The 22,204-nt window shown below is 35.6% G+C and overlaps 1 protein-coding gene across 11 annotated transcripts in view; it reads right to left on the bottom strand.

The window, feature by feature from the left end:
* Window positions 1–22,204, bottom strand: part of Cd109 (CD109 molecule) — a 169,280-nt gene that overhangs the window by 24,990 nt on the left and 122,086 nt on the right. For all 11 annotated transcript variants that reach the window (XM_048805689.1, XM_048805690.1, XM_048805691.1 and 8 more), the window contains 6 exons: window positions 21,401–21,518; window positions 19,411–19,524; window positions 17,461–17,679; window positions 16,547–16,691; window positions 12,568–12,744; window positions 3,016–3,097 (listed from right to left, as the gene is read on the bottom strand). In XM_048805689.1, coding sequence (XP_048661646.1) covers window positions 3,016–3,097; window positions 12,568–12,744; window positions 16,547–16,691; window positions 17,461–17,679; window positions 19,411–19,524; window positions 21,401–21,518 — 855 coding nt within the window. The remainder of the gene's footprint in view (window positions 1–3,015; window positions 3,098–12,567; window positions 12,745–16,546; window positions 16,692–17,460; window positions 17,680–19,410; window positions 19,525–21,400; window positions 21,519–22,204) is intronic.

Genomic DNA, 22,204 nt, shown 5'->3' with positions numbered 1-22,204 from the left:
GGGGGGAGAACTAAAAAAACAAGGGAGAGAACTGAACAACAGCAGATGAGGTAGAGAGGGAAGATGGGAGGGGAGGGGAGGGGGGATAGTAGGGGATAGGAAAGGCAGCAGAATACAGTAGTCACTAATATGGCATTATGTAAAAATGTGAATGTGTAACTGATGTGATTCTGCAATTTATATTTGGGGTAAAAATGGGAGTTCATAACTCACTTGAATCACTTGTATGAAAGATGATATGTCATGAGCTTTGTAATGTTTTGAACAACCAATAAAAAAAAAGAATACAGGCGACAATAAATGTCGGCAAGGACATGGGGAAAAAGCTTCACTCATACTTAGCTGGTGGGACTGCAAATTGGTGCAACCACTATGGAAAGCAGTATGGAGATTCCTCAGAAAACTTGGAATGGAACCACAGTTTGACCCAGCTATTCCACTCCTCGGTTTATACCCAAAGCACTTAAAATCAGCATACTACAGTAATGCAGCCACATCTATGTTTATAACAGCTGAATTCACAATAGCTAAACTATGGAACCAACCTAGATGAATGGATGAATTCAATAGATGAATGGATAAAGAAAATGTGAGATAGATATATATATATTCATTCAATGGAATATTACTCAGCTTTTTTTTTAAACAGAGAGAGAGACAGAGAGAGAATTTTAATATTTATTTTTTAGTTTTTGGCAGACACAACATCTTTGTTTGTATGTGGTGCTGAGGATCAAACCCGGGCTGCACGCATGCCAGGTGAGTGCGCTATTGCTTGAGCCACATCCCCAGCCCCCAATATTACTCAGCTTTAAAGAAGAATGAAATTATGGCATTTGCCGATAAATGGATGGAATTGGGGAATATTATTCTAAGCAAAATAAGCCAACCCCCCAAAAAAAATAACAAAAGCTGAATGTTTTCTCTAATATGTGGATGCTAATTTATAAGGAAGGGAGCACTAGAGAAGAATAGAGTTACCTTAGATTAGGTAGAGGGAAGAGAAAGGGAAGGAGACATGGGGATAGGAAGGATAGTAGAATGAAACAGACATTATTACTTTATGTATATATATATGACTGCATGAGCAATGTGATTCTACAACATGTACATTCAGAAAAATGAGAAATTATATCCCATCTACGTATGATATATCAAAGTACATTAATGCATTCTATTCTACTGTCATGTATAACTAATTAAAAAATTAAAAAGAAAAAAGTTTTCCAACCTTGATATGGAACACTATATTAAAGTAAAAAGAATATACAAAATCGTCTATTTATGGATTTATATCCTGACTCGTGATAAAATTTGAAGCAGAATCCATTTCATCTTATAAAAGTTTTAGCATGATAAATATCACTAATATTCAATAATATGCAGTTCTCCTTTAAGTATTAATGTTCAATAATATCCAGTTTTCCTTTACTTTGAGTATGCAAAGGGATTCACTTCCCTGCCCCCTTGGCACCAGCTCCGATAATGATAAAGTGAGTAGAAATATTACACTTAGACTAAAGCATCCAATTGCCAGTGCAAGATACTGCAGCCTTCTCTTTTAAGGCTGTGGCAAGCTTGGAGCCTCCTGTTCTGATGGTGAGATGCTGGCTGCCAAAGCACAGAGAGCAGAGTCCCCTGCTGACCCACAGTGGAAATGCAGCAAACGAAAGAGACCACTGTTAATATGCTGTTGAGATTTAGCATTTACTACTATAGTTTGGATCTTGTGTTCCAAGATGTGTTCCCCCAAAGTCACATAACTAAGCATAAAAACCATCTTGGTGAACACTGAAGCGTAAACTCTGCCTTTAATTTGCTTGCTTTTGAAGGTCTCCAAGTGTTGTCCAAGATTTAAATTCTTTTGCATTTAATTTGGGGATATTACAGTTCTTATTTTCTGCTTTCTGCTTTAAAAGTCCTAGTATTTTAAATTTCCTATAGCACTTAATATAGGGAGTACTCATGAGGGTACTATTGAGAAGTGGTAGAACCATTAGTGAGAGGTGAGGGACTATGGGGAAGTCCTTAGATCATTTGGGGCATTTAGAGCATGGATCAATGGAACTGTGGGAACCTGACACTTTCTTCTTTGGTTTTTGTTGTTGTTTTGTTTTGTTTTGTTTTGTTTTGTTGTTTGTTTGCTTGCTTGTTTGCTTCCTAGGCATGAGGTCAGAGCCTTTGTTCGGCCACAGCTTCTGCCATGAAGTGCTGCCTCATCACAGACTCAAAACAATAGGGTCAACCATGGACTACAATATGCAAAAATATCCAAAATCTTTTCTCTCTGTCTCTCTTTCTCCCTCTCTCCCTCTCTCCCTCAAAAAAAAAAAAAAAAAAGTTTTGTAGATACATTCTTTTAACATTTTTTTTTTTCACAGAAATGAGGATCAAACCAGGGCCTTGCACATGCTAGGCAAGTGCTCTGCTACTGAGCTATATACCAGTTCAATCTTTTCTCTTTATAAGTAGATTATCTCAGGTATTTCATTATAGTGACAAAAAACTGACTAACATAGTCAGTCAATTTTATTCTGAAATATGAAACTGAAGAGAGATTAATTATCCAAAATCAGCCACATAGAGATTCATTCAAGAGGAAACTCCAAATGCTCATTACTTAATCTAATCATTATTTTTTTTTAAATAAAACAACCTTAAATAAACCACATAGACTGTATTAACAAAACACTTGCACTAATCAGATCAGCTTATAGAAAGAACAATGTCACAATAATCAATTTTCCTTGTCAGCTGCATCATTATCACAAGATATTTCTAGTGCTGTTTTTCCCACAAACAAAAGAGAAATTGTAATTTATCTTTTCTAAATAAAAAGTATTTGATTTATTAATGTTTTAAACCATGCTTTAAAAAGAAAATCCCTTTAATGGGGCTCTAAGAAAAGCAGCTGCCAAGTCTATACACAGAGACATGTCTATCAATTCCATGGCCAGTGTGACCTAGTAAAAGCCCATCCCATGACACATGTGTTGGATTGGAAAAATCACTTACCAAGTGCTCCCAGAAGGGTCATTATTCCCAAAAGCACTGAAGGAGCCATCATCCCTCTGGTAGAGAAGTTCCCTCTGGTAACCTGAAGAAACAGAAATGGACTAGTATTCAATGTAATCAACTTGCCATAATAAAAGTTTCTAATAATGACTCCATGTTGAGGAAATAGAGCAGAGAAGTGGAAAGAAGAAAACATAAACCAACACCTAATAATGAGTACTCCCTATGTTAAGTGTTATAGGAAATTTAAAATACTAGGACTTTTAAAGCAGAATGCAGAAAATAAGAACTGTAATATCCCCAAATTAAATGCAAAAGACTTTAAATCGTGGACAACACTTGGAGACCTTCAAAAGCAAGCAAATTAAAGGCAGAGTTTTATTTAACGCTCCAGCGTTCATCGAGATGGTTTTTATGCTTAGTCATCTAAAATTATTTGATGCCTAAAAAAAAAAATAGTATTTACCTATGGTATCATAGTTAAAGTTTACAAGACCTAAAACAGTAAAACTACTTTCTACTCATATACCAGCAATAGATAAGAGGAAATGCTATATAATCTGAGATAACATCTCAAATTTTTTGGTCATGGCCAACTGAGGCAAAACAAAACATCAATGGTCAGCCTACCACAGCAATTCCACATTTCCACTCAAAAAAGTACTTGGTCATAAAACTGAAGTATTATTACTATTAAAAGTAAAAATTGGAGAGGCTTGTTAAGACTCAAATATTTGCCTTCATAAATGCAGATGTTTCATATTTGCAAACAAATTATCTCAAATCAAATGCAGTTGTTTCATATTTGCAAAGCAATACATACAGGACCAAGTCCAATGACTGAGAAATCATAGGCCAAAAACATAGTGAAGAAAAGAAAGTACTATGTTTCATAGTAATCTTTAAGACTTAACGGAAAAAGGAATATGAACGTTTAAAGTGATAACGATTTTGCTTAGTTTGAAATTAGATTATGATCTTTTTATACAATCGAAATATTATGATATGGTAATTAAATAATCCACCTTCATTCAACACTGACTAGATATCAAGAACTGCTCAGGGTCCTTTGCAAGTATTAACTCAGGTAATTCTCACAACATCTACCCTGTGGTGTAGATGCTATTATTATCCTCTTTATACAGATAATGAGGCTGAAACTCAGAGTATAAAAATACTACCTACATAGTCACAACTGGTAGATAGAGAACGTGGGATTAGCCAGGGTCTAACCAGCTCCAAATAATTCAAAGAATTCTTTCAATGATTAAACATGACACTGCATGAAAAGTCCTTAGCACATTAAGCTCTCAACAAACGATAGGCATTGGTCTCTGACTGGGATGTGGGAAAGGTTTTCTAAGCACCAAATATGACAAAATAAAAATTGAAAAGTTTGACTATTAAAAAAGATTTTAAATTCCTCAATGAAAAAAAAAACCACTATAAGTTGAAAAAATAAAAGGACATATTGCAACATATAAAATGGATAAATAGTTAACATAAATAATATTAATCAATAAATGTATTTGTATATTTATATGTTGACATTATATATACATATATAAAAAAATTTTAAACTTCAGGGGAAAGATTTTTTTAAGTCCTATAGGAAAAAAGTGAACAAAAAGACAAGAATAGACAAGTCATAGAAAAAAATATAAGATGAACTTAAATATATGAAAAATGTTCAACATCATCATAGGAAAAATATAAATTAAAATTACAGTGAGCTACCATATCTTATTTATCAGATTAACAAAGATTCAAAAGCTTGACCACTCATTATGTAAGGAAGACAGTATTCATCCATCACTAAAGGAGATTCAAAGTGATATAACTATTTAGGAGAGTGTCTCTCCCCTTTTGAGCCAGTAACCCCACTTCTGGGAATCTACTCTGGAGACACACCCCCAATAACATAAAACTATATATGCAGATTATTCATTTTAGCATTATTTGTAATTATAAAATATTGAAAACTACCTAAATAGTACCCAAGTCAGAAATTGTTTGAATAAATAATTACACATATGTAGAACAAAGTACTATGTGACTGTGAAAAAATGACAGAGGAATATCTCAATAAACTGATGTAGGGTCATTTGTTGGACATACCTTTAAATTAAAAGGCCAAAATCTAAAATAGCATATCTTATATGCTACTTTTTGTACAAGAAAAAAGAGGAAATATAAAGCATACGGGTATATGTTTATTTTTTTCAAAAAGAGAAGATAAACCAGAAACTAATAAAGTCGGTTACTCACAGGGAGTACGAAGAAGAGAAAGGAGAGGGAAAGAGATCTCTTTAAATATACTTTTAAAAATGAGATTCACAGGATGGGCATGGTGGCATATGCCTGTAATCTTATTGGATTACAAGTTCAAAGACAGCCACAGCAAGAGCAAGGTGGAAGCTACTCAGTGAGACCTGTCTCTAAATAAAACACAAAATAGGGCTGGGGATATGGCTCAGTGGTTAAGTGCCCCTGAGTTCAATCCCTGGTACCCCCAAAAAATAATAAAATTCACTTTTAGAAGCATGTTAATGTTCTGCATATTCAAAAAACAAATAAAAATAGAAAAAAAATAAATCATCAGCTTTATTATGAACACTACTTAGTTCATTTCATCATGTTTTAGTTTTTATACAACCCTGAAAAAAAAAAAACAGTATATAAGCTCTTAATTTTTCAGAGGCAATCAGAGATCACAGAGAAGCAGAATAATTTCTTAATCTTCACAAACAATATTAGCAAAAGAGTCTAAGACAGTCTCAGGACTAAATCCACTAGATAGCCAGAGTTCAACTGTGAACTCAATCTAACAGGGAAGTGGAGGGGAGAGGAGACCTTTGGAGGCCTCCCGTCATTAGAGGAGGTTCTTCTGGGGGAGAAATCCATGTACTTCCAAGCCCCCACACATCAACAACTGCAGTTCCAAGTATGAGATCTTGTAAAACCGGTCAGAGAGCTGAGATCATGGAGATGAGATCAGTGCTTATGGAAATTACCCCTCAGGTGGCTGACCTCCAACATTCCTGTTAATATCAACAACTAGCACCATTCTTCCACTAGGGGCAACCAGCCCAGAGGAAAAGAGGAGCCCATGTAGAGCCAGTTGTGGAGTGAATTTCTTAAACTGACTTAGATAAACCTGAGAGTCTAAACCTCCAGCTCTGCTCCCATGAAAAAATAAAGGAAACAAGCAGAACCCAGCGAGAAGAACTTATATGACTGTCTTTGTGGGCATCCCCTGAGCGGTTTCCCTCCTCCTGTTACACCAGCCACGCATTGTTGGAGAACCCTCAGCTGTTTGTCCTCCAGCGCATCCTAGTGCATCAGGCCTCATTTCCACTCCATGAGCAGAAAAGGACACTGTTGATGGAGCTACAGCTTTTGTTCTTAATAAAACAATTCAACATTCCAGTGCAGTCACCTGAGTTGATGACTTTTCATCACAGTAAGTGAGAATGTCAAAAACATGGTTTTCTCCAAACGTTTATGAAAAAACAAGACTATTACTTTTAAATTAATAGTTTTATGACCAGATCTTGAGTTTGAAATTAATAACATAAACAGAATTGTCAGACACTTATGAAAATTGAAATACAGAAGAAGTCAAGAGACTTTTAGGATAATGACCCAGGAAGCACTGTTTATAAATGACAAAATAGGACACATACATTTCAGGATCATGAATTTTCTTTAGACTAACCATGAATAAAAAAAAATCTTCAGAATTTACCATAGTAAAGATAAAAGTACTGTTTACGGAAACACATCAAAAAGTAACATTCCAGGGCTTCAGATATAGTTTAGTGGTAGAGCACTTGCCTCATATACAGGAGGGTTCTGGGTTTGGTCCCCAGCACCAAAAAAAAAAAAAAAAGTAACATTCTGAATACAGTTTACCTTAAATATCAAAATTATATGTAAATAAAAGAAGTAAAATCAGCTTTTTTTGACTACTGAAGCACTTTCTCTAGAAAAAGCTGATAAAGATATTTTCTGTACTAAAAAGAAAAATAATCATTATTCACTTCCTTACTTTCTCTGACATGAGATATAGATAGAGAAGTTTATGTTTTTTTCTCCTCTAGGTTCTTCACTATTACCTCCAGCTACACTTGTGATGGCCAAAGGCAGCAGCAGAATTCTGAAGCCCATTTTTTCCTGTTTTTATTTCAATAGACAAAAATATAGTGTTTTCAACCAGACTTGGTCTGATTCTCACTTGAAAAACTTGAGCCACAAATGCTATGATTTGAATATCTGAGGAAAATAAGGTTTAAATCTTCAGTTAACCGGATTTCCAGTCCTTATCAGAAACAGTTTTCATTTTATGATTCTGCTTTTTGCTTTTTTAAACAGCAAAATACACACACTTCATTCAATGATGTAGCTGTTGTTTTGACCCAAAAAATCAATGGGTTAGGTTACAGGTTTCCTGGGCCAAGCATGATTTAAGTAAAACAATGCGCTGTCCATAAATGACATTTAAATAATGTAATCATGACTCACACCAAAGCCACTTCAATTTCTTAAAAAAGAAAAACAACTACACTATATTTAAAGGACTTGGGCAAATATGATGGCAAAAGAAAAGACAGTCTCTGATTTCATTATGAAATCAGTGTCTGATTTCATAATGAAAAGTATTATACCAGGAAACTTTTGTCTACCACTTTGAAATGTAATTTGGACTAGCATGTGAAATGATGTCTTTGGGGAGCTCAGTTTTGCTAACTTTCATCAGTCACTTCACCATATCAAAGGGGAACATGTTGAAACTACGGGTCACATATCCCGGCTGATAAGACCTCTCGCTGAGACCAGGGGGAATCTTGAGTGTCTACAGATAATCACTACATTGTGGAAGTGCTTCAAAAATCTTCTAGGCCCATCTCCACATGAAGATGGTGAATCTAAAGCCCAAAGAAAGAAGTTAATATGGATAATTCATTCATCCATTGGCTATTTACTGAGATACTTCTAAAGTAATACAATGAAGATGCAGTTAAACCTTGTCACAGAGTTCATTCTCCAAGTGTAGGAGACAGATGGCGAACAAGATAATTTTAAAGAATGTTAAGTGAAAAAAAACAAAATGGATTAATGTAAATCAGAGTCAGTAAATGGTCAAAGAAGGTCATTCTAAGGAAAACACAGCTAACTAAGGAAGACAGTCAGGGAAAGATCTGAGGGAAGAGCACTCCAGGAGAAGAAAGAGCAAGTAGCTAGAAGCTGGGAATGCTCTAGACAGTGCAGAAAAGGAAGCAGAGAGGGTGGCAGTTGGGGAGAAAAATAGAGGATGAAGCCAGTTCACTCAGGACCTGGAGGGGCCAGGTCAGTAGTCCATTGGAGGACTTTAAGCTAGAAAATTACATAATCTAGAAATTTTCAAAAGTTCCCTTTTATAATATATGGAGATCATATACTGAAGAGGAGGGACCACAGAAGCAGAAAGACTAATTAGACAACCAACGGATTAGTCCAGATGAGTAACTATGCTGTTAGAATTGGAACAGTGAGCCCTGAGATGGAGAGAAGTGGAAGGATTTCTTATTTGTTTCTAGAGGTAGAATGGACAGGATTTGTTTGCTGACTTTCAACCCTAACTCCAGAGTTAGAAGAAACCACTCTCATAACTGACATACTTAACTGTTGAATACAGTGCTGAAATATTTCATTCTCAAGTCAACTGTATCAGGTGGGAAAACTGAGGCTCCAAGAGGGCTAGAAAATCCCAAGGTAGGAGCCAGGATTTAGAGCCCAGTTCTGACTGCCTCCTTAGCCGGTGCTATAACACCTAGAGTCCAGTTTCTCTCAAGTGAAGACAGGCTTTCTTTACAGCAGTAGTGCTGGACAGTCTGAACAATTTGGAGGACCATTTGGCACTTAGAGACCAAACATTTCTTTGCCCTCTGGCTGCTATGCACCTTCTAACAACCAACAAAAGTGAAGAAAGCTCCCAAGTAATCAGTGAGATGTTCAGAGGGCTGCTTAGAAAAACTTACAGTTTGGCATCAGCCTAGTCAGGATTGGCCTGAAGGAACTAGCACTGCTTTTGGAGCAAGGGCTCTTTGGAAAAGAATTGGACCAGTCATTTTTTAAAAAAATCTTTCCTGACCCGGAGCCAAGGATCTATGTCACAATCTCAAATTATCTTTTTTTTTTTAACTATTTTCTTTTTTTAGTTGGTGATAGACCTTTATTTTATTTATATGGGGTGCTGAGAATTGAATCCAGGGTCTCACACATGCCAGGCAAGTGCGCTACCACTGAGCCACAGCCACAGCCCCTCAAATTATCTTTAAAGGACAAGTTATCATTCCTTAAATGTTTCAAACTATTCCTTTAAGGTTCCATCTTTCAAAAGCATTAGTATTAGATTAGCCAAAGTTCATAAAGCATATATAGATATGAAATTATGGCATTTCCTGAAATATTTCACTTCACTGTATTAAAATATCACAAAGAGTGAATATAATGAATTAAAAAACACCAGTGTACTTCTTAAATGCACTCTTTTCTTGAAACCAAACAAACTAAATCTTGACTACACACCAGATCTTGTTTTTAAATGTGCAGAGTTAACTTAGGATAATCTCCAATAAATTTTACTCATCTTCTTAAATATAACTAATACAAGAATGTATAAAGATCTCATATTTTTTAAGCATGGCACACAATATGCCATAGAGAGCTCTAATAGCACTTCTTAAACAAAATTATGACAGAATTTGAAAAATAAACAGTTATTATATGTGTGCATTTAAAATATAAATAATCCACAAATATATGTATAACAAATGGCAATTTTAAGTGGGAAACTCTACAAGTAAATTGCTAGATCTTTGAGTCCTTAAAGGGCAAACCACCTCCTGGGTTTGAGAACCGTCAGTGTCTGCAGGACCTTGCCATAATCTGAAGGAAAATATACCAGTATCTCCATTCACTCAGAACTTAGGTCACACACATTTAGCCCTAATTCCAAATCCTGGTCACCCTAGTTTGTCATGAACTGCATGCATTGCTCCTGATGTAACCCCTTGACTCCCACTCAGCCTTTGTGTGTACCATCCAGGCCCACAGACAGTACTTCATCTATTTCAATTCAACACCTAAGAGTTCACACTGTTGTAATCTGACACTGCAGATTCTAACCTGTGGTGTCGCCTTCCCCACAGGACCCCATGTTTCTCTCTCACCATTTTATCTGAACATTCACCAAGACCTCAGTACATTAATGGTACTCCAGCACCTTGGTCCAATTCCTGGTCTTCTTCTATTCTATCCCACTGCTTCTAACAACCTAACAGCGTTGCAAACTAGAATTATCCTGTAGTGTTCTGAGGAAGATCATGGACGTAACCAGATGACCTGGGAGTAACCATAGGTAAGTTAGTTAACCTCTCTGTGCCTCAATTTCCTCATCTATAAAACAGAAATAGCAGTCCATTTACCTCCTAGAATTAAATGAAACATGCGCAGGGCTTTACAACGGGGTTAGTTGCTCTTACCATTATTACACAGACTTTAGGTTAAACAGGTCTCTAATAATAAGGGAACATGCAACAAAAGCTCACATCAAAGCAGTCTTTACTGAGTTTTCCGATTCTTTTATGCAAAATTTAACAAAAGGGCTAACAGCTTGCCTCTCTTTGCATTTAACCTATTCACTATAAGAAAGAAAAACAAGAACTTAAGAATTGGAAAACATTGAACTATACTTTACTTAGATTATACTAAATAAGCATTTTCCAGTCATTTTGTATAAACCATTCAAACCTTCATGATTCTGATGGACAGCATACAAATCACACAGACAGGAAAAACTCAGTCACACAGTGATCTTCCTCTAATAAGGAAACGCAAAAACTGAAACTGTAACTTCAGGAAAATTTTTGGAATATTCCAGAAAATCGATTATTTTTATTATTATTATTATTATTATTATTATTATTATTATTATTAAAAATATCTCAGAATTCTTCATTTTGCTCCTAGATGTAAATACTAAGAGCACAGAATCTGGAGCCAGATATTAGGTCCAAATCTCAGTTCTGCTACTGACTTGCTACATGACCCTGGTCAAGGTGTCATGTAGTGCCTCCACTTCTTCATCTGTAAAAATGGGGTCATGCTAATATTCATTGTGAGCATTCAATGAGACATTAGATGTAAATTGCTTAGAATACTGCCTTCTACATAATAAGCTCTCAATCCTGGTAACTGTGAATATTAGCAAGTGCCCAAGCCATCTGGTATCTAAACAGTGCCACCAACTGCAAATTGATACAGCCAATTTGGAAAACAGTATGGAGATTCCTTGGAAATCTGGGAATGGAACCACCATTTGACCCAGCTATCCCTCTCCTCAGACTATACCCAAAGGACTTAAAAACATCATTCTATAGGGACACAGCCACATCAATGTTTATAGCAGCACAATTCACAATAGCTAAACTGTGGAGCCAACCTAGATGCCCTTCAGTGGATGAATGGATAAAAAAAATGTGGCACATATACACAATGGAATTTTACTCAGCAATAAAAGAGAATAAAATCATGGCATTTGCAGGTAAATGAATGGCATTGGAGAAGATAATGCTAAGTGAAGTTAGGCAATCCCCAAAAAATAAATGCCGAATGTTTTCTCTGATATAAGGAGGCTGACTCATAGTGGGGTAGGAAGGGGGAGCATGAGAGGAATAGATGAATTCTAGATAGGGAAGAGGGGAGGAAGGGAAAGAAAGGGGGCAGGGGATTAGCAAGGATGGTGGAATGTGATAGACATCATTATCCAAAGTACATGTATATAGACTCGAATTGGGTGTAAACATACTTTATATACAAACAGAGATATGAAAAATTGTGCTCTATATGTGTAATAAGAATTGTAATGCATTCCACTGTCATGTATTTAAAAAAATAAAATCAATAAAACTAAAAAAAAATGAAAAATAAACAACGCCACCTCTCAGAGAGTCAAGGCAGAGTCATCACCAATATGGAATTTTCTGAGAAGCTGGAAGGTCCTCTCCATACAAACACTTCTCTCCTAAATTCCATCTGATGGACATTTTAAATGCAGTGAGAAGGTCCCCATCACAGGACACTGTCTTCTCCAATGACAGTGATTCTTTGAGAAGAAAGGCCCCAACTTCCTCTATTCCCTCAGCACTAGAATTGACCCTGGCATTAAGAGAGCTCCATAAATGTGTACTGATTAAAGGAACACTCATTCCTTTAGATTTTTAAAAGAGTTTTAAATTTTAAATCCCTTATTATAATACAAACCCCTCTAGAAACTACTTGCTTAAGCCACTGAGAACACCTTAGCAGCAGTTAGTGAACAGTTAGCTGCATGAAGGATGAAGGATGGTGACAGCTTCTAACACATTCAACACCATCTGGTCCCACCATTGCACACCAGTACAATACCCATCTAGGCTGAAATAGTCTAAGGCAAACCCTGCCTGGAAAAAAAAAAAAAAAGGAACAAACTTCTTATTACAAATAAAAGTATATTTCTAAAATGTTTACCTTGCCTCATAAATGAAAGTGATTTTTCTTTTATATTATCTGTCAGTTGTTTCTTCTTTGTCAGGTAATCCAAAATGTAGATATTTGGAGCGAAATTGATCATGTTCTGTTCACCGCAGCCATAAGGCATCCGAATCAGCGAGGCTAAGCCATTGATGGAAGGCCCGAGAACATCTCCTGAAAGCACAAGACATGCAATCCATTCAGTAGTCATTCACAGTTATCTGCGGGTGGCAAGTCTTCCACTGAAAACAGAAGGTATTTGTCACTGAAGCAATTAGAACAGAGTGGAAGCTTTACATAAATTACCTGACAAGAAAAATAATAATGCAATGGTACTGAACTTGTAAATTAGATGATAAATTAGGAGACTTTTAGCTCAGTGAAATATGTGACATTCACAGTAACAAAAACAGCACATTGGCATAAAAATAAACACATAGACCAAGGAACAGAAAGAAGAGAGGACCCAGAACTAAATCCACACACCTTCAGGCAACTTATTCTCAACAATGGTGCCCAAAACATAACATTAACTGGAGAAAGGACATTCTCTTCTATAAATGGTGCTGGGCCAACTAGATATTCATATGCAGGATAGTGAAACTTGACACATTATTTCTCACCCTGTACAAATATCAGCTCATAATGAATCAAAGACCTTAATCTAAGATCTGAAACTATGAAACTACTAGAAGAAAACACAGAGGAAACACCATTGCAGGCAATGATTTCCTGAATAGGACTCTAATCACTCCGGAAACAATGATATATGGGATAACATCAAATTTAAAAGCTTCTGCACTACTAAGTATACAATCAATAAAGTGAAGAGACAACCTACAGAGTGTGAGAAACTCATTATCATCTGTTCACCTGAAAGAGTTTTAAAATCCTGAATATAAAAAAAGCTCAAAACACTGAACAAAAAAAAAAATGAGTAATCCAATTTGTAAATGGGCAAATGACCTAAATAACCACTTCTTGAAAGAAGAAGTACAAGCAACTAGTAAATAAATGGAAACTGCTAATAAATATATGGAAAGAAATGATCAATATTTTTAGCCATCAGGAAAATGCATGTCAGAAGTACACTGAGATTAATTCTCACCCCAGTTAGAGTGGCTATTATCAAAAAGTAAACAAACAATTAAAAAACTAAATGATGGCAAGGATATGAAGAAAAAGGAACCCTTAATATGCCATTAGTGGAAATATAAATTAGTACAGCCATTATGGGAAATAATATGGACATTCCTCAAAAAAACTAAAAACAGAACTTCCATATGATTCAATTATCCCACTCCTGAGTATATATCCAGAAAAAATGAAGTCAGCATACAGAAGAGATACCTCCTTACCCATGTTTATTGCAGCACTTACCACAATAGCCAAAATATGGAATCAGCCTATTTATGTCAACAGATGAATGAATAAAGAAACTGATATATATAGATATATATACACACAAAAATGGAATATTATTCAGCTATAGAGAATGACATCATGCCATTTGCAGGAAAATGGATAAACATGTAAGGTCTTCATGTAAGCAAAATAAGGCAGATACAGAAAGACAGTATCACATGTTTTCTTTTGTATGTAGAAACTTAAAAAAAAAAAAGCTTGAAAGTAAGAAGGACCTACTAAAGACTGAGAAGGGAACTGGGGGAAGGGAAATGAGAGGAAAGAGTGAGAGAATATATAAGGGAGGTTGGACATGATCAGTGCACAATATATGCATGTATGGAAATGTCACAGTGACTTATAAAATCATAAAGTTAACATGTTAATAAAATATGAAAAAGTGACATAAATTAGGCAAAAAATATTTCTTCTTTAAATCTTGAATAAAAATGTAAGAAATGGACCATGAGGACCCATCATTCTTAAACATGAACAAAATGTTTTATTATTAGTATTCTTCACATGAATAGAACTTTTTATTTCTTACTAACGTAATACAAATGCTTGGCAAATGTTATTTCTTAAAACAGGGGTGGTAGTGTTTTTCACTGTCCTCTATTTGGCAGCAACAAAGTAGAAATAACAAGTATAAGTTTCCAATGACCTTTAGAATCAAAAAATATTGGGAATATTCTTCAAAGGTAGGAATCTAAAAATAAGACAAAACAGATACTTAACAGACTCTTCTACCCACATTCAAACACCCTTGGGAAATAAGTAAAAATTCAGATACAGCTTGAGTTTTTAATTTTGACCCCTACTGTTGTTAGCTGTATGAAGAAGAGTATTTGTCTATGTAATTTACTTTGAAAACTTACACCATGCCAAGTTCAAATAACTAGTGAAAATCTGATCCTAAAAAAAATGAATACAAAAAAAGAGATCTCTTTCATATGAACAAGATGCAGGCATGCCAAAATGTCTTAAGCTTTAGATGTTAACACAAAAAAAATACAGTTCTTATTATTACCCCTGAAAAGTTACATTTTTAATATTCAAAATGAACATAAATTTGCAATTTCAAAATCCAAAGTAACAAGCTAGAATTCATACATTTTGGACCTCAAAGTGTTTTTGTTTAATCATATAAAAATAAGACTTGAAAATCCACTCTTTGCATTCAGCAAAAAAAGTTAAACCTCTGAGTATTTTTGTGACCCTAGATAGGACAAACTCATTCCTATTTAGAGAGTGGTAGTATACATTTAAAATTCAGGGATTCTGGGCTGGAATTGTAGCTTAGTGGTAGAGTGCTTGCCATGTGCATGGAAGGCACTGGGTTCAATCCTTATCACTACATAAAAATAAAATAAAGGTATTGTGTCCATCTACAACTAACAAGAATATTTTTTTTAATTCAGGGATTCTTCTATATGTGCATATGCAGATGTATACTGTACCTGCACTGTATTTCTTCTGCATCTCCCAGAATACCAACACTGTGAGAGAAGCATAGGCAGAATGTTCTTAAACAGAGAACTTCTTTCATTCTTTTAAAGAATTATATCTCAGGCTTCAAATAAAGTCCTCTGAACTGTGATTAGTTCTTTGTGCTTACAAACATTACACCTGCAGGTAAGATTTTTTAAAAAGTCTGAAGGCCTGACATCCTGGTGTCTTAAAGGCCTAACAAACTATTTAGATGTCTTTAATTAATACATTTTCTACAGTTATTTGTAAAATATAATTTATAAGAGTATTCATCTATGTCATTTAGAAGGACCTATTAGATGTGGTAGTTAATTTTATGTGTCAACTTGAGTAGGACAGGTGTGCCCTGACTAAACATTGTTCCTGGGTGTACCTGGTGAGGGTGTTTCTGGATGAGATTAATGTGAGATTTTGTTTCTCTAGAGAACCCTAAGACACCAGTGTGCAAAGGTTATGTTTGATTCTAAAGTATTTTAGATTGCAAGGCACTTAAGTTACTAAGAGACATAACTAGAGTCAGTGCATAGTTTCTTATCCTCAAGGTAACCTGTGTCCTGCAGAGAACTAACTGCTCTAGGCAGTAGCGTCCATCTCTTGGTTATTGCAATCACTGTACCCGCCTTACCCATAGCCCAAGAAATTCTACTATAGTTGGTTCAGAGTAAAGCATAGATATCTGTGTCTTTACCAAGCTTCACAGAAGATTCTGATACTCCCCAGTGGTCAAGAGGTAAGAAGCTGTGCTTTTAGGAACAACCCTTTCGTCCAACCACAGCACGGTAGCACCTTGCTATTCATGGTGTGATATGCCAGAAGCTTCACGATAATATACCTGGGAGCTGATTAGAAACGTAAAATCCCAGCTCCCACCAAGAGGGCTTTCAAAAAGATCCCCAGTTGATTCATATGCACATAAGACTGAGAAGAACTATTCTAGGATGCATAATTTGCTAACCTTTCTAATATAATCATCAGTTGGGACCAATTAAAAATTCTCATAATAAGAAAATACATGTATAAATAAATGAATAATATATATTATTATACACAAATTAATCAGTAGAGGGGAATATATTCTTACCAACGGCAGTGATCTGAATTCTTTCGCTGCCACTGACCGTATCAGGAGGAAATGAGAAACTGAAAGATTTCATGGTAGTTTGCAGTTTGTTGTCAGTCAAGTCTAGTAGGATGGACTGTGAATATGATTTTTCTATTCCTTCAGCCTATTGAAAAAAAAGGAACACAATTAATATGGTCTCTGCACATCTATTTACAGAGAACTATATGCAGATATGAACACAAACATCAGGCCTGTTGTTCCATAGTTTCTGTACAGCTAGATAATTACCATTTCTTAATTCTGACTTCAAATCTGTTAAGTGTTTACCTTCTGATTGAATTAGAAAAAAGTTTCACAGAGTGTGGTAGAAACAACCAAGGTAAAATGTGATGAGAAAAAAAAATGTATAGGGTAGGTTCTATTTATTATCGAAAGAGAGGGAGTAAATATTTCATCCAAAATCACATTCAGCAGGGCAGAGATACAAAATGAGGGCTCTCTCACCCCAGAATCTAAATGCACATGTGCTATGCTGACTTGTCTTTTTCTGCAGAATGTCTTCTAAGACAGTCTACAGAATATCTTCTACAGGCACTGAGAATTCCAAAATTTCAAATCTACTTATCAATCTGACCATGATTTAATAGGATCCCAATGTAACCAAGACTAAAGATGTAAATGACTATAAAAGAGACTTTGTGATCTTGAAACTCACTGTCCTGATTAAATTTAAAGAGTATGCTGGCAATTATTTCTAAGCATATATGTTATATTTTTACATAGAGATGAGAAAACAACTGGGCATTATCAGGAGGATTGAGGAAAAGATATACTATGTTTGCCAACAAACTTAACTAAAAGAAAAATCATCTTCTTTGTCCTTTCCAATTCCACATACATATTTTCATTTATTTTGGACTCCAAATATTTACCTTTACTAAAATCCTCTGGGTGATAGCATCAGAAGCAGTGGGTGAAATAGCCATGACTGTGATAGGAATTTCTCCCAGATGTGTTGGCCTGACAGGAAAAACAACAGTTGCCCCATCCTCACTGGGAACCAGAATGGTCTGCTGGTGTCCTGTGGCATTGATTTCATTCGAAGTCAATAGAATATCATATCCATCACTTTTCTTAATGATTACCTTAACCTGGAAGAAAAAAATACCTGTGGTTTTGTATAATAAGTGCTCTTTAGCAAAGTGTATTACCACCACCATAAGTGCTGTTACAACTTGCAGCTCAAAACAAGAGAAAGATGAGGCAAAAATTCAGCCAATGAGAGAATAAAAAGGAAAATCCTCATTCATTTCATATGCTTTCCTTTCTACCTCAAGATATTTGGGGAAAAGGCACTCTTCACCTCCATTTCTAGTCCTATCCCTTACATTAAATTCTGTCATTATGCAAAGCCATTGAATGATAAGGCTATACACAGAACCTGATGTAGGTACCACCAGCAGCCTGATTTAACTGTGTCGTTCCATCAGAAAACAATGAGACAAACAAGATGAGATGCTATTACATCCATTGAGAATCTCTGTGAAAATTATTCCAAGGAAAGTGTGACTCAGAAATCAATCCTAAAGTGTATCTTGGTTATAAACTTTTGTAAATTATGCCAAAGTTGCTAGTCGCATCAAGAATAGCATTTCTCTAAGCCTTACATTTTACAGATTGTTTTCTAATCTATTTTCTCAACTGCTTTTCAAAATACTTTTGTGTAGATAATAGTTATGATTCCCATTTTATAGATGAGGAAACTACAATTAAGTTATTTGCTAGTACGTGGCAGACTGGACATTGAGCCTTCTGACTGCAAATCTTTTGTTACACTGTACCATGCTGACTACATTAAAAAAATATAATTAAAAATTTTAAAGACTCACTAGTAGAGTGTGTGCTTACCATGAACAAAGCTCTGGGTTTAATCTCAGCACCAAAAGTAGTAGCAGTAATTATAATAATAATATTAAACATTTTATTCTATAGATATAGTATTTTTAAAAGTATGTCATTTCCAGCCAGGCGTGGTGGCGCATGACTGTAATGCCAGCGGCTCACAAGGCTGAAGCAAGAGGATTGCAAATTCAAAGTCAGCCTTAGCAACTTAGCAAGGCCCTAAGCAATGTAGCAAGACCCTATCTTTAAATAAATAAAATATTAAAAAGGGCTGGGGATGTGGCTCAGTGGTTAAAGACCTCTGGGTTCAATCCCCAGTACCCAAAAAAATAAAAAAATATCTTTCCATACAATAAAGTTAATTGCATATCCCAAATTACTCTGGGGGAAAATATCAACCATTTGGTTAACACTACTGTGGGCACAGTACAAGCAATGGCCCTCATCCAGGCCTTCCAAGGAACTGACTAGCTAAGGAGACACAAAGCACATGACTCAAAAAATAAATCCTTGAAAGTGTAATATACTGTATAACTATGGGGACTGTAAACACAGCAGATCAGGTTAGATTCCTCAGGAAAGGCATCTTGGTTCCAAGCCAAGTCCTGAAGGGGATAAATTTGCCAAATGCACTGGGCACAGAACGTCAGTGAGATGTGACAACACATTCTAGATGTGGGAGACCAGGGAGAAACATGGGTTGGGGGTAGACAGGAGAGAGAAAGGCATGCCTCCAAGACCATAAGGAAGGACTGTGGATGAAGGGGAGAACCTGTGCTGGGAATCAAGGAGGAAATGCACAGACCTGCTAATGATTCCCTAGACGTTACTACAGAAGAAACAACTAACTAAGTACATCCATATTAATCTCCCAGAAAGGTATAGCATGCCTAGAAGCACAGATGTGCAAACACTACCCATGCTAATCCACATGTTTTCTCCTGAAACATAAACAAGCAACAAAACCTTAAACACATTACCTCAGTGGCCTCTTTCAAATAATTGAATATGGTTACTTCCAAAGCAAATTCTTCACCTCTGATAACAGAGTAGGGAAGATTCAAAAAAATGAAAAATGGTTGGAAGGCTTGTAGCTGGAAAGAACACAGTGAGTATATATTTTTATTCAGGTCAAATGCTTCACACTATATACAATTAAAAACAATCCTCACAAAGCCTGTGAAATTTACAAGTCCTCTTAGAATTGTCCGCTTTCCTACCAACAGAAGGCAAATAACAACTTTTCCCAAATAAATTATATCAAATTGTCTTGATTTGTGTTATTCAACATAATTAATCCTACATTTTATTAAATGCCTAAGAGGAATAAGGCACTTCACAAATTATTCCACTTAATCATTATAAATCTATAAAGACTCTATGCTCCTATTAAATAGCAAAGTGACGTTCATGGAATCTGTTACTAGTAGAACCTCAAGTTGGAGGCAAGCAGAGAAACCAGAAGCAAGTTGCTGTCTAATACTGAAGCAAGTTGCTCTTATTTTATGCTATATTGACTCCATCATCTGCTTTGAAAGCCATTACCCAAATCAACAGTCTCTGTTTTAGACTAGTGTGGTAAACCTCAACACGGCCTGGTGACAGTTTACTTCTACACACACATCCATGTGTGCTTCCTCCAGGTGGTCCAACTCTGAAAATGTTGGCTAAGTCCTGCAGGGGAGGCTGAGCCCCTCCCCTGCCTCTGAGGTTTAGTTTAAGCCATGATCACACTGGCAACAGTAACTCCTTCTAGAGGTTTCTTTGGACATTTGTGAAGGTGTCTTGGGTCATCATAATGATTGGAGGATGCTACTGGCACTTAGTGGGTGAAGGTCTGCAATATTCAGGACCGACCCAAACAATGAAGGACTGTTTCATATTCCTCAGGACTCTTGAATGTTTCTTTAGATATTCACATAGCTAAAGTACCTATTTAAAATGACCTAAGCTTACTACATAATTCCAATTTAAATATGACGACACTAAATTTTTCTGAATACAACTATTTTGTAAGAGAAGAATGCATTTTGGTTTGTTTGTAACTTTACCAAAAGTTGTTCACCATTTCAGAAATTTACAGGCAGCACCACTCAAGGATTTTGAGTTGCTGAAATAATACATGTACATCAAAACAAGCCTGTAGTATTGCACACAGGGTGATTCCAGGCATGGCATAAGCATTTAAAATTTCGCTATATCTTTAGTGCAACAATGCCTGATCATGAACATATTGAAATATATATCATGTTATCATGTGTTACTTTATTTTTATTTCTCTTAGTATCTCACTTAAGGCATCATGTTAACTTTTTTGAAATTGTATACATAGGTATGTTATGCTTTCTCCTAATTTCATTTTGGGATGCTAAAGAGGCAAAATAAATATGTTATAAAGAATAACAGAAGTGAGGGGCTGGGGTTGTAACTCAGTGGTAGAGTGCTTGCCTCACATGTGTGAGGCACTGGGCTTGATTCTCAGCACCGCATATAAATAAATGAATAAAATAAAGGTCCATTAACATCTAAAAAGAATTAAAAAGAAAAAGAATAACAGAAGCAAGAAGTATTGGTCTTTGGCCATTCATAGTCATGTTATTCCTCTTAGTAACTAGAAACGAGATGTGATGGCATATCTACTAGGGGACATCTTGAGAAGTTGTACTCATCCATGAAGGACACATGGAAATTCTCTCTCCTCTCTCTGTTCTGGCCATTGGAAGTTGTTAGAGCACATCCATAATAAACTTTTCTATCCTAATCTTAATATGGACACTTACCACTTAACACTCTAATATAGCTCTCTTTCTAAAATTTAAAACAGATGAAAAGCAGAAAGGAAAAATCAAAAAAATCTCTAAACTATGATAAACATTATAAGCAATCATTTTTTAAAAATCTGTTGAGTAGCTGGAACTTCCTTAGCTTCATGGTACTGTAACAGTAATAAGCAGCCCATCCATAGGTTACCTCCACTGGAGCAGTCGTTAATCCAAGACCTAAGTCTTCGGATATCACAAAAGCAGTAGCCACCCAAGAAGTGATAGAGTCAGGTACTGTAACTTCAAATTCCTGGTAAATCTTGGATCTGAAATCAAGACAAACATAGAAATCACAAAACCAAGAGCTGACATATTTCAAAATAAGTCAACAACTATTTTTGGAAGAATTTTAATTTTATATATCACTTATATATCTAAATTTAAAACCATTTAGCATAAAAAAAGCAGATCCCAAGTTCTCAAAAAAGAGGTCATAATATTTCATACTAATTCAAATTCCAATAAATTCTTTCTATAATATTTATATCTTCAGAATTACCACTATAGTTTCATAAATTTTATATAAAGAATAAATACATATTTTCAAACTCCAATTTTTTCTCAGTTTGAAGAAGAGTTACTTTTCTATATCCCTATAAATACTGTTATTTATTTTTTTCTGAGATTATTTAGAGTATTCCTAAATAGCTATCTATATATTACTGTGTAGAACACAATTTATCTCATCAGGTAGCACAGTGTTTAGCAGTGAAGCTGAATTCCTTCCACCCCCCATGTCCCTCCTTCCCCTGAGGATGTTTTATGAGTATCAGTAGCAGCACTGCCAGTGGTCCAGGAGGTGATCACTAGTGCTTCTCACCTAATGGCAACAAATGTATGTCCAGCAATTTTTCTCCAGTGAGAATTATGAGACTTCAAAGTTAAAATCACACTTCATTAGGGGATTAAAAATAAAAAGACCTATCATCTTCTTGTTAATAATCTCCTGCCA

Source organism: Marmota marmota, unplaced genomic scaffold, assembly GCF_001458135.2.
Source record: "Marmota marmota marmota unplaced genomic scaffold, marMar, whole genome shotgun sequence".
NCBI classification, from domain to species: domain Eukaryota; kingdom Metazoa; phylum Chordata; class Mammalia; order Rodentia; family Sciuridae; genus Marmota; species Marmota marmota.
Note: the sequence above shows the minus strand (reverse complement) of the source record. Positions and strands in the feature narration are given on the sequence as shown.